Source organism: Platichthys flesus, chromosome 6 (assembly GCF_949316205.1).
Source record: "Platichthys flesus chromosome 6, fPlaFle2.1, whole genome shotgun sequence".
In the NCBI taxonomy this organism is placed as follows: domain Eukaryota; kingdom Metazoa; phylum Chordata; class Actinopteri; order Pleuronectiformes; family Pleuronectidae; genus Platichthys; species Platichthys flesus.
The window spans coordinates 17,932,389-17,945,718 of NC_084950.1; the positions used below are offsets into that span (position 1 = coordinate 17,932,389).

The following is a 13,330-nucleotide window of genomic DNA, read 5'->3' on the forward strand; positions in this document are numbered from 1 at the left end:
GTCTCTAACCCCATGCATATACGTGTCAACTTATACACCTCAAATATTCATCAAGGAGATTATGTTTTCAACTATGTCTGCTTATTTGTTTGTTTTAAGCAAGATTACACAAAAACTCGCAAAATAGTAAACCATCAACCAGTAGTGGACATTTTTACTACCTTCAAGCTCACTGAATTTATTATATATAGTCCGATGAGGCTCTGTGTGTGTGCATGTGTGTGTGTTACGTAGTTCCTCCAGCCCAGTGCAGGGATACACGCAGTCAATAGCCGTGTTAATCTTCCCTCACTCAGTGTCAGCACCTTTAATTAGAAGAACAGGGTGAAAATCAATGGACACAGCAAGGTCATGGGGCGAACCATAACCCCGCCTTTGTTTTTCGTTCTCGCGCCACAAACCGTGACCCTTTCCGATAACCGCTAAACAAATCGTCTGATATGCACATTACTAGAAAGCCGTGTAAAATTGTGCTCTGTATGGATGTGTTACACAGTCGGGCGCAAGGTCCCAGCAGGGTTCACTCACTCGGCTCGCTGCTGTCAGTCAAATACGCCACGCTAACGCCTTCTGTGGCGGGTTATTTTAGGGCCCTCTGTGAGAAGTAAAGAAGAGGAAGAGGATGAAACAGTCTGACGTGTGCTTGATACGTACACTGACAACTCCAGACTCAAACGTCTCAAACCCCGGCGTTTTAACATTTCCTCTCTGAGCATCGATTGCCTGTGATTAGAATGCAAGCAGACAAATTGTTTCTGCGACTTTCTCAGCAGCCCGTCATTTTATCGAACGGACGCGCCAACTGTCACTGTCACAATCAATGCCAGATTTGAAGAGCCATCATTTGGAATTCAGAGCTTGAAATATGATTAAAAGAACGCGTCGCTGGCGTGCGTCTCGTCGATACGCAGCCGAGGGGTCCCGGTCAAAGACAGAACGTCCATGTGGAATAATAAAATCCCCCAAAACGTCCCTCTGCCTAACAGTTGAAATGGGATAAGAGCCGGCACACGCTATCTGCAGTGCCGCCAGCCGACGTGTGGCGTTGGGATGCAAACCGCCACAGTAATCGCTGGGTGACATTGAGACTCATCACAGCGGAGAATAACACGACAACATTTGTCTTTGTGCCGCTCTTCAGACGGTTGAGGAACTGGCCAGTAAACAGCGAACGCAGAATTACCGCAATGTGACATAAACAAGCAGGAATTCACCGGCAGCTGCAGGTGACTGAAACGTTTTGGCTCCTGTTAAATATGTAAATACATGGAGATGTGTGCAGCGGCGGGTTGTGAATTGCATTGTCTCTGCACACAGACAGTTTCTCCTCTCTGCGGCTTCATCTTCCTGGAAGCTTTATCCACAGCCATTTTTCAAATGCAGGTGAAAGGGTTGTTGGATACAATGAGCCGGTGAGAAGAGAAAGTGGATCGTGTTTGATTTATCTCCTCTTGTAATTGACGTCGGAGGGTTGTTTGTCTTCTGGGATGCGCAATAGCCACTGTGCACCTCATCCAGATTGAAGTTATACAATTATACATGTTTTATTCAAGGTCTTGTACTTTTTAATTCACGTCATTCAGATTCTCCCCCCTCTGCTCTCTTTTCTTTCATTCCATCTCCTCCTTTTTCCTTCCTTACCCCTCCTCTGCTCTCTCTCCTCTTCTTGCCTCTCTTCTCTTCTTTCTTTTCCTACCACGTCCGTCCTTGCCTCTTTCTTCTTTCTTTACTCCTGTTCTTCATCTATACTTTTCCTTTCTCCCTCATCATTTCTCCTTCCTTGCTGGTTCCTTCTTTCATTTCCTTTCCTTCCTCACATGTCCTACTATGTCCTCCCTTTTCCTTTCACTTTTCTCCTTCCCCTTCTTTTTTCTCTCCTCATATCCTTCATCTATGTTTCCTTGTCTCTCCTCTTTTCCCTTCTTGGTGATCCCGTCCTCTCCCTTGCTTCCTTCCTCATTTCATATTTTACCCTTTCCTTTCTCTTTCCTCTCCTTGCCTTTAATCTATTCTTCTCCCTTTTCCTTTCACTTCTCTCCTCCCCCGTTCTTGTTTCTTCTTCATCTGTCCTTCCCTTTCTTTCTCCCTATGTCTCTCCTCTCCTCTCCTCTCCTCTCCTCTCATCTTCCTCTTCCTCTCCTGCAGGGCGGTGCTCTTCTCTCTGACGTCGGTAGTGGTTCTGGTCATCAGTACGGACTGGATCAGCTGGGACAACCTGAACCGCGGCTTCCTGCCCAGCGATGAGGTCTCCAGAGCCTTCCTGGCCTCCTTTATCTTGGTCTTCGACCTTCTCATTGTCATGCAGGTATACCGCTCCCCTGTGGCCAATTAAAATAAAAAAAAAGCTGGGACATTTCTTGGCTTACTCCCCTTCCCATCCTGCCAGCCCCCAACACCCGCCCCTCCCAAAATCCTATTCATCAATGGGCCACTGCGGCACAGAGCAATGAGACGGGTGTTTGATCACTTTCAGCTGGCATGGACACAAACCCACACACACACACACTCACAACAGCTCATCTATAGATACACAAACTGTTGTTTACTCCTCAACGCCCCCCCCCACCCACTTTCCCAGGCTTTGGCGATGAACTCACCCTCTCCCTCCGTTATTTCCCCCTGAGCTTAGTTTATTTCCTTGATGACTCACAAGATTGGAGTTTTTCTCGCTTTCTCTTCCTCCCCTCGTCTCCCCCCCCCCCCCCCCCTCACCCTTTCGCAATGTCCTCCCTCCCACAGGAGAGCATACATCAATAAAGCCTGTGTCAGTGGCTCATGAATATGTAAATGTGTTTGTCTGGGTAAAAAGACAACTCATAACTGTGTATGAGGAGACTGAGGAAAATATTTTGTCCCAATGCCCACTAGTCAGGAGCCAGAGCTGCAGGCCAATCATGTTTGTGGGTTGGACTGCGACTAGTCTCATTGAGCACGACTCGTCTCCTCCAAAACACTTAATGGTCATATTTCACTCCGCCCTGCTGATGGGTTTTAGATTGCTCGTTGCGAGACGAACATTTGGTGTCCTCCAAATACACGTTTACACTCTGTTGACTATGCTAATTACTGAGAGCCGGCAACTGCATGAGAGAACATCTTCTAGTGTTACAAACACGTCTCTCCTCAGAAACCTGGGAGGAACGGCACTGTTGTAATTCCCATGGTGATATGTGTTAGAGCAGCTGTACCAGTGAAAGTGAGTCCTCGTCTTGTTTATAAAACAATTTGTTATTTTAAGGAGGGATTCTGGCTGCTCTGGGCAGTAATTACTGTGCACTCTGGTTTTTCTCATTCATTTACTCAATTATTGTAATTATGCAGATGTATAGCAACAGCTTAGTCTACAGTATATTCAAGCTTTTTCCCTCTTGTCTTGCTTGGCACAGCTTTTTTCACCTTCCTGACCGTATCGTCCTCCGTTCCCAGACCGGACATTAACACAAAGTGCCTGTTTTGACATCTCCGTTTGACCCCCCGTGCCGCGCTGAACCTGCGACTCCCTCTCCCTTGAACCCGGCGCTATATAATACCCCTGCTTGCGCACTCGCTCGATTTGTGTACGCCGGCCCTTCTCATTTTCTGCATAGTGTACAGCAAGAACATTTACTACAGTTATTTATGAGTTTGAGTTGATTTGCGCTGTTACAGAGGCCATCCGCTGGCGGCCATCCCTGTGTTCCACCAGTCAATAAAAACGCATCCAGCTTTTCCTAGCAGCTTTATTCTCCTCCATCTTTGGAGCGCAGGGTGCCACAGTTAATCTCTTACGTCCATGAGAAAAGGTTGGTGTTGTTGTTCTCAAACTAATTAATTCCCCCAATTGATGACCTGTCTGGATTTGCCTTCAAGCAGGGTTTTACTTTTTTTGTAAATATATTTTATGTATAATTGTACTCTTTCTCTTCATCTCTCCAGCTGACTGTGTATATGCACGTACATGTTTACATATATAGATTAGTCGCTGACTCACTCTTCCTGTATATGTTACAGAGACTTTTTTTGTGGGAGGGAGTGATAGAGGGAGGTGTCTGGGTTAAATGCCATGCCTGGTAATGCTATAGCAACAGCTACTACAGCTATGGAAGAGCAGAGGAGGCCTTAATTAATATCCAGGGGGGCATCACCAAGCTGTTCGCTGTACATAGATATTGGCATGGGACAACTCTGGATCGCATGAGGATAGTGGATGCAGGAATGCGCTAATAACATGCAGCAACACACTCTGTACAGAAACTGAGGGTGAATGGAGAGCTGTTTTTTTCCTGTAGGTTGATTTGTGAGATGATTAAGTCAGATCAGTAAAGGAAATATTACATTTCCCCTCTGTATGGGTCTGTGTGAGTGTGTGTCATGTTTGTTTACCATTTATTTGTCATGCTTTCATAATGCAAAGTATCTAGTTACAATAACATACGTGAATGGCAAATATATAGTGGCAAGGAAATTATTTTTACCAATTGTGGTATTTACTATTCCTATTATTTAATAATATAAATTGTTCTTAAATGAAAGGAACCATGTCCAGTGTCCTCTTGATATAATTACATAATTTATCACAAACAAGCTGCAAGTTAGTATGTTGGAATAAAAGGAATATGAACATACAGTACATAAATTGTTACAAACTTTTGTTTTCAAACCATTCAAACTTAGAGAAATCAATTTCCTTTATCTTGATTTTACAGAAGATATTCTCTTAACACGAGTACTATCGTATTATCGTATTAAATTTTCATGTTATTTATAATAAAGTTTATGGGTAAACTGTAAAATATCAAACCTCAATTACAGTTCTTTATCGTATGGGCTTGATAACGACATCTTAGGATTCACTGCCAATTTTTTAAAGTAGAAATAGAAAGGCTGATACATTGCTGGATCGGCATCGGCCCTTAAAAATCCATATTGGTCGGGCCCAACTATGTTTTATAGAAACTCAATGATTTACTGTCCCAACAATTATCTGAAAACAGCTTTGCTCTCTCAGCTCATGGAAAGTTAATGTTTTGGAGATACACAGATATAAAGATATTTTTTAGAAACATGTGCCCTCTAAAGTTTCTTCTCAACTGGAAAATTAGATATACCCAAAGTGCATACATGAAAATCCATCCAGACATTACCTCACTAGTAAAAGTGAAAAAAAATAATCTGAAAGACACTAGCTACCAAATATAACCACAGCCCCAGCAAAGAGAGATAAGTGACACCACGGGGCAGCGGCAGCTTCTAAATGTCAGTTGGGGTGCCTGTTGATATGTTTTGACGTGTTGAATTCCCAGTGCATATTAGTGCACTCCACCAGCCTGTAAACACAGTGTCGTCTACAACAGCTGGCGCCATGTTTGACCCTCAGTCAGCGTATGAAAAGACTCCACAGAGACTAAATATCAGCTAATATGAGCGAATTCAGTGAAGTGTTCGACATCCAATAAAGTATGATACATGGCTGACATCGGTCATGTTGGTGCGTTTATGTAAATGTGCTCAGTTGTCTTCAGCTGAGGCTACGCATCACTGTTGTGTACCACATCTCTTATGCCTGTGTGTGTGTGTGTTTCAGGACTGGGAGTTCCCTCACTTCATGGGCGACCTGGATATGAATCTACCAGGGATGTCAACAACGCATGTGAAGGTCAAACTCCCCGTCTGTAAGAGTATCTTTAAAGAGGAGTACCACATTCACATCACAGGTACGGCTGCCGCACACAAAGAGCTGCATCATCTCATTGTTTCAAGACGAGTTCATCTACTTTTCCTGAAGAGTTTCCAACGCCCATATTCATAAACTGATTGAGTAGCGGAAATAAAACAAAATGTCCATGAGGGAGACGTAACTTTGGCCTATTTCTGAGTAGAACTCCGAACACTGAACACGCTGTGGCTGCTCCACTTTCCCACTTTCCTCAGTTGGGAAACAGTTTGATGGTGAAACCACAGCATTTATAAAACATGAGCAGCTGATGTGGCACACAGGTGCCTCAACCGCTGCAACTTTTTTCTTATTCATCTCATTGCTCCCTGTCGTGCGAGACGCATCTCTCATCATCTTTCACATCTGTGTCTCCCATTAAAAACCATCCTGCCGGTTCCTCTATCTTGTTCTGCTATCTTGCGTGCACTCGCGACCATCAAGGAAGGCAAAACCAATGTTCCTGTTCCAAATGCTAAGCTGTTCAAACGCTCAGTGATTCGCAAAAGGTTGTTAGACCTAATGCATTGCACATCCATTAAGCATTATGGAAATGGCTCCTGTGCAACGTGATTGGTTTAACTAAGAGCTTATTAACAACATATCTCGGGGGAAGAGGGAGGGAGCGATGTCGCATATTCCCGGGGAGACATCTGCGTGCTATCAGTCTAACTGGGGAGATAGCTGTCTGGTGGTAATGTAGTGATCTCGTTAGAAGAGACTGCAGAGGAAGTAGCACCTGCAAATGGATCTGTCTGCCTCGGTGCATGAGCTACATGCAAAGAGAGAGGGACTACTGATAAATGAATGTGACAATGTATGAGACTCTGGCTAAATGTTGTTTGGAGTGGGCTACCATTGTGGATCTGACTTAAAGGGATACCGCACACTTAAATGAGTTTGAGACGTAAATTCAATTATATGACTGTTCTTGGATGAATCCCTTTAATTATGGTTGTTATCATTTTATTATCAAATGTATCAAAAACTTCTATATATGCCTCATAACGCCACCCAGCGTTTCAAACTGTCTTGGACCTTGGGCCAATGCTCTCATTGTGTGAAAAAGGATATATATAAAGTTAAAACCCCATTTTCAAAGGTTTGTAGCCCCCCCATCACCACATGATGGGAGACCTGGAAAACTGTGCATCAAAAACCTAGACAACGTAGCTTTAGCAAGCTCATAACAACAACATCTAGACAACTTAACTTTAGCTAGCTCGTATAGCTTGACGACCTTGCTAATTTAGCTTTAGCAAGCGAATCGGTATGTTGCGTGTGTGTTTAGGATGTCTGTGTGTGTGTTGGGAAGACAGAGATGGGAGGGGCAGTTAGGGGTGTCTTAGTCCAGCCTCCTAGCACTGCTTTCTAAAGCCGTGACACTTACGGGTGACGTCACGCTAATCGGTACAGTGAGTGTATGTTTATTCCTCACTTGTTGGTTGATAATGTAATTACATCACATGTCTCGTTACAGGCAAGTGGTTCAACTACGGAATCATCTTCCTCGTGCTGATTTTGGATCTCAACATGTGGAAGAACCAGATCTTCTACAAACCCTACGAATACGGCCAGTACGTCGGGCCGGGTGAGAAGATCTTCACAGTGGAGGAACCGGAAACACTCAGTCTCTTCAACCGCAGCACGCTCACCTACGAGTGGCGCTCCACCAACATCAACCCCGCCACCAACCTGAGCTACGTGCAGCGGGACATGTTCCTGCACAGCCGCTACGTCGGAGCCAGCCTGGACATCAAGTGCCTGGCCTTCATCCCCAGTCTGGCGGCGTTCGTCCTCTTTGGCTTCTTCATCTGGCTCTTCGGGCGATTTCAGGACAGCGAGACCTTCACGGAAAACCAAGACAAGTCGTACGAGAGGATAAAGAGGAAGTCGCCGTCCGAGTACAGCAAGGAAATGGGTGTGACCCCGGAGGAGACACGTATGACGATGAGCGACAGTTTGAGACGATCGGGGACGCCCATGCTTCTGTCAGTGGACGAGCCACATTTCGGAGCGACGCCCTCCACGAACTCGACCATCTCCATGGAAACCCAAGAGACGCATCCAAGCATTGTGATTGACAGCGTGGAGCAGGAGGAACCAGCCGTCTCTTTTGACGTGCACAAGCTCTCTCCGTGACCTTATGAACTCATGAGACTTTAACTATATAACTGCCGAACGAGGGATGAATATGTGGCTCGTCTAGATGTTGAGCACAGCTTGTTACGAGAGTCAAGTTGAGGAAAAATTGAGATTCCCCCGGCTCATGTGACAGCTGCTGCAGTTGTATTGATATATTTTTCTAAACCCACGTTTTAAAAGTAAAGCCCGAGAAACGGCACCAATTTCCATATCAGGATGGAAATTAAAACAGAATGCAAATACCTAAATGACATGGTGCTCACTCGAGTTTTGCATTTTGGTAATTCAACTTTGTCATGGTCACTATTTCTGTGCCTATATCAGAGGAATATTTCTCCAGTCGTATCACACCAGTGTCACAGATACAGTTAGTGCCTTGATATGATATGATTCAGACATATTATAACTGTCTATAATACTACAGACTACAAAATGGAAGATGTCCCTTTTATGATCTGCTATGTTAATGTTCTATTTATGCTTTAAAATCAAACTCTATGGACAATTGTTACCTCTTTTGATTGTCAGACTTTATCATTTTAATTTATTTTCACGTGGCGTCTCTCTTTCTCGAGTTTAAACGCATCATTCTTGTTGAAATGATTGATATGAACGACATGAACATCAATATATTTGATGATCTATTTATACACCCTCGCTTGATATTAAATATATAATAAATGCAATCAGCGCAGATCAAGTACCAAATAAACGAGCGCATCTCATGATTGCTTATGTGGCTGCTGCACCAAGACTGAATACCAACAGAGCGAGAAAGCTGGTTTTGCCCTTGGCATAAACTTGCATTTGAAGCGCAGGAGAAGGCTTTTGCTCAAAAGCTCAGGGCACCTTTATGTCTAGATAAACCTTGAAGGGTTTAGAAGCAGTTTTGCAGTCATGGTTAACGCATGGAAAATATTTATTTGAAACATCCTAAAGTAAAAAATTAAACCTTGGTTTCAAACACAGCTTAAACCTGCAGCTTTAATCGTTACACTGGCTTTAAAAGTGTTGCCTTTTTTTTTTATTATTTTCCTTTGGTGTGCCATTTCTTTATAATACAAATATCTTGGTTCCAAATAGTGTCCAGATTAATTTCATTCAAGTATTAACTCAACTCTTACTAAATTACTAATCTTTCCATGTAAGTGCATCATGTAAAAATAAGTACTTTACATATATATATATATATAGCCATGATGCCAAATAATAATTTTTAACATATTGTGCTGTTTATAAAAATTTGCTAATTTTGTAGTATATGCCTTAACCATAGACTGTACATAAAGATGGACGAAATGACAGCTCCCTACAGGTAAAGCCAAAGCGTCTCAATCGCCCCCTGGTGGCTGGCTGCAATATCAGTCATAAACCCTACCTCCTCCATGTTAATGGTTAGGACATCAATTGGGTTTAGGTGTTTTTTAGTGAGTGTTCATTTTATAAATTGGTTTTGTTTTAGTTAATTAATTGATGCAATAAAAATGGGGTGAAACATCATGATTGACAGCTGAGCCTGACTCGTAATTGAAGCATCTGGATCACTACTACACACATCGCTACTGCACAGATGCTGGCTCCAAAAAGGCAGTTTTCGTATCCGGGATATTTGGGCTTCATATCTGAATAGTTGGAGGAAGTGAAACACGTCGTTCATCTTTGTATACAATGTATGGGCTTATCAAAGGTAAATTTAAATAAAAGAAAATCGAGCCAAACTATTGATTGAAAATACAAAATACTTTTACTTTATATATCACAACTGGTACACTAATCTGATGGGTCTATGTGGAATGATGTATTCTCTTAGAACACTCTGCTTTATTATACACTGTAATGTGCTGTAGCTTTTTCCCTAAAAAGAGTAACCTACTAAAAATAACTGCTACCAAACACCTCGGTCCTATGAAATACGTTGTGCAGCATTATTCACCGTCATATCATCCTGCTTTGCTGCCGAAGTTTCCCCACAGAAGATATAACGTTCCCCCAACACTACAGGGAAGAGAAGCCTGGAGTCTGCCACCAGAATACTACAGTGTTTTACAGTGCTTGATTATAATCAGTTAATAAATGGATGGGCATTTATATAGTCAAGTAATGATTACAGTTAAATTAGTAGGTTTATGATTTTAAAATAAACATTTGAATATCTTATTGCTAATTTGTTAATTACTAAGAAGACTTTAAAGATATTTCCTGGGGTTATGTTTGTGATTATCATTGTCTATCAGAAATTAATTCTGCTTCTTAAACTTTTACAGATTTCAATACCAGGTTCAATCCATTTTTAAGACAATATCTTCATTTTAAATGGGTGCCACCTAATCTAGCTCTGATTGGCCTACTGGTATTTATTGGAGCCAATCAGAGCTCCTGCCGCTGCTCTAGGGGTTTGGTTTAATCTCATTTTTAGATGAGAATCAGTCTTAAATAGCTTAAATTAAAGAGACTTGTCTTTAAATTGAAGAAAACCCTAAATGGAAATTGTATGTGGGTGACATTATTTATAAATACTTCAAAGCTGTAATTAGAACTGATTTTATTTTTGGTTTAGAGATAAATATGGCTTCATATAGCTTTTTTACACTTGTAACATATTTTATAACTTATAATAAAGCACTGTTAAACTGTATAACTATTGCAGTGGCACTCTTCACACTCTATACAATACTCTGTGAGGGCATGTGTGTTCATTATGGGGGCATAGGCGACTATTAGTGTATGCAAAGAATACTTAATAGTACATGGTGTGTGTGTGTTTGTGTAAGTGTGTGTGTGTGATTGCAGTGCAGGCTTGTGAAGTGTTTACTACATTGTTTTTGACAAAGGCCATTCTGTGAAGAGGTCATTTTATTTAGCATAATTTTTTTCCAGCTCTTGGTTCTGTAATTATCCTTTTATACATTACAGGTCTATGAGGATATTAGATATTAGTGTTTAACCAAAGGGCAGAACCTCTTAGGACTTGAAGAGAGTCATATATACATGTCATGTAATGTGTCTCGCTTAACAGTTGCTCATACTTTTATTGTGCTGACACTTTCTTTAGTTCCTGTGTGTTTGTGTTTTTTAAATCTCAGTGTTTGCTCAGTGTACTGAATGTCTGTTGAACCTTGTGTTACCAATAAATTTAATACATTTGTTATATGCTATAAATCTCGTCATGTAATTCCCGGTGAGAAAAGTTCCCTCTTTTCATTACTTTTTTTATACATGCTTGGGAAACTGTTGCCAGGCAACCGCTAAGGTCAAGCTTCTTGCAGCTGCTGACCCAATTAATATGGGTGACATGAGAAATAATGATACGATTTCACAAGGACCATTGAATGTGTAGCTTGCATACACATTACACTTGCCTCAGATTAGTATGAGTCCTATCTACTGTTTGATTTATGCCAGTGGGAAACTATTTGAATTTGTTATTTGTCTTGTCCCCCTGCGGGATTTGTTTACAGAGCAGGTATACATGTAAATGAGCTGTAGATTGGATTGAAAAAGTAGGAGGAAGACTTCTCACGGACAGAATTGGTCCCCAGTGTTGTGATAGGACCCCTCCAAGGGGACGTCAGATAAATCTGAGGGATTACAAGATCATTGCGGGATAGGAAAGAAGGAAAAAATTGCTGTTTAAAATTATGGTAATTTCTTCTGGTGTATATTCTAGTTTGGTCCAAAGTAAAATACATACATATTTAAAGATGGAAGAATGCTTCTCTTCTTCCCCTCATTATCCCAAAATGAAGCTAAAATATCCCTGATACGAATGCCGCCATCTTGAATATTTAAAGTAGGTATTTGACTATTGATCGAGGGATGGAGCGCAGTAGCAAGATCCCGCTGACACATGTACTTGACAAATTGTGAGGCAGTCTCAGCTTCCAATCATGTTTTGTTTGTCTTCATAGCATCAAATAACAAACATAAACCAAACTTATATTAGTGTGATGAGAACCACCAAACATGACAGAAACCATCTGCCAAGAAAACCTAATTTAATGTGTACTTGGTCCATGTCCAATCCACTAACATAGAGGAGGCAGGTTTATGACCTATACTGCAGCCAGCCACCAGGGAGTGATCAAGACACTTTGGCTTCTGTTTTAGGTCATATCGTCCATATTTATATACAGTTTATGACACCTGCTAAACATTTAAGCACTGTCATTGTGAGCGTGTTAGCATGCTGTTGTTAGCCCAGCAGTAATTTGAACTCGATGCTATACAGACTCACAGAGTTGCTGGTATATCTGTGTACTTGAAAAATTAGTAGATTTGTCAAATGAAACTGTTTTTCAATAGACAAGAAAGGGACTTTGATATCCCATCTCACAGACATGACAACTATTTAAGCTGAAACCCCAAAAAGTGTGAACTAGAAGTTTGAGGGGTTACACTGCACAGCCGAGATGGAAGATAATCGATGGAGCGGCAGTTGAATGGACTAACTTGTGACCATGATACCACCGGTATCTAATCTCTGCAGCAGTCCATCATCAGTGGACATGTTTCCTGTGAAGCTTTAGCCCGCACTGCAAATTGTCCTTTATAAGAGCTTCAAGCAGTTTATGAAGATAAATATAAAAAAAATAAAACCACTCTATGAAAACCACATAGCTGTATAAACACTGAGGTCTTACTGTTTCTTTTTGTTTGTCTGGGGAAATCTATCTGATTGCCATAGAGTATTAGCTGTTTGACTGAGGCCTCTTCCAAGTCTGCCACCGAGCTGAGAAATGAGATATTGATTTTTGGAGGACCATGCAGTAATTGACAGAACACATCAAAACTGGAGTTCAGAAATGTTTGTGGGGGTGTTGGAGCCTGATGGTCATGTTGTGTTACGGGTGTTTCGACAACATCCTCTATGCAACGGACGCTTGGTTTGTATTCACGGTTGATTTCACTCCGCAGTTAATCACATTTTTAAGACTTTAATTGTGCCAGATTATTTACTATTAGGTCAACGCATATATCTTTTACCACAGAATGCACACAGACATATTTTTGGACAAAGTAATTTAACTGCTAGCGCTGCACCTCCTAAATCTAACCAGACAAATACCCCAGAGGAGGAAAGAGCAGCTACAGATCGACTGGAAACTCCTCTACTGTCTTTGAGCCATCCTCCAATTAGATCAGAGCGTCACGTCCTGGCTTGGCCCATCACTCTGTGCTGACAGCTCTGTGGCTCTGGGAGAGCCTGTGAAATGTATCAGTGAAGTCAGTCCCTGCCAGGTAGTCAGTCCCCCCCCCGCCCCCCCCAAGTCTGTCCCTTCACCAAGCCCGAGATGTTTTCTGTCCCCAGGGGCCAACTTCATCAGCAATTCCCTCTGCAGATTTCTGATACGTAACAGAGGAACTCGTGGGTCAGATTAATCTCTCAACACATCCGACAACTCACTTGGAGGAGCGACTTTCCAGACTCGGGTGCGTGATAATGATGCCTGCCTCACTACTCCTCTGTGGAAGAAGGAGCTACATTTTTCATTT

At 42.0% G+C, this 13,330-nt stretch overlaps 1 protein-coding gene across 1 annotated transcript in view; it reads left to right on the forward strand.

Annotated features, from left to right (window-relative positions):
• Positions 1–10,952, forward strand: part of tmem117 (transmembrane protein 117) — a 42,781-nt gene extending 31,829 nt beyond the window's left edge. Inside the window, exons 5-7 of the mRNA XM_062389280.1 lie at positions 2,146–2,305; positions 5,564–5,693; positions 7,173–10,952. Of these exons, the coding sequence (XP_062245264.1) occupies positions 2,146–2,305; positions 5,564–5,693; positions 7,173–7,834 (952 nt within the window). The 3' untranslated portion in view covers positions 7,835–10,952. The remainder of the gene's footprint in view (positions 1–2,145; positions 2,306–5,563; positions 5,694–7,172) is intronic.
• The last annotated feature ends 2,378 nt before the right edge of the window (positions 10,953–13,330 follow it).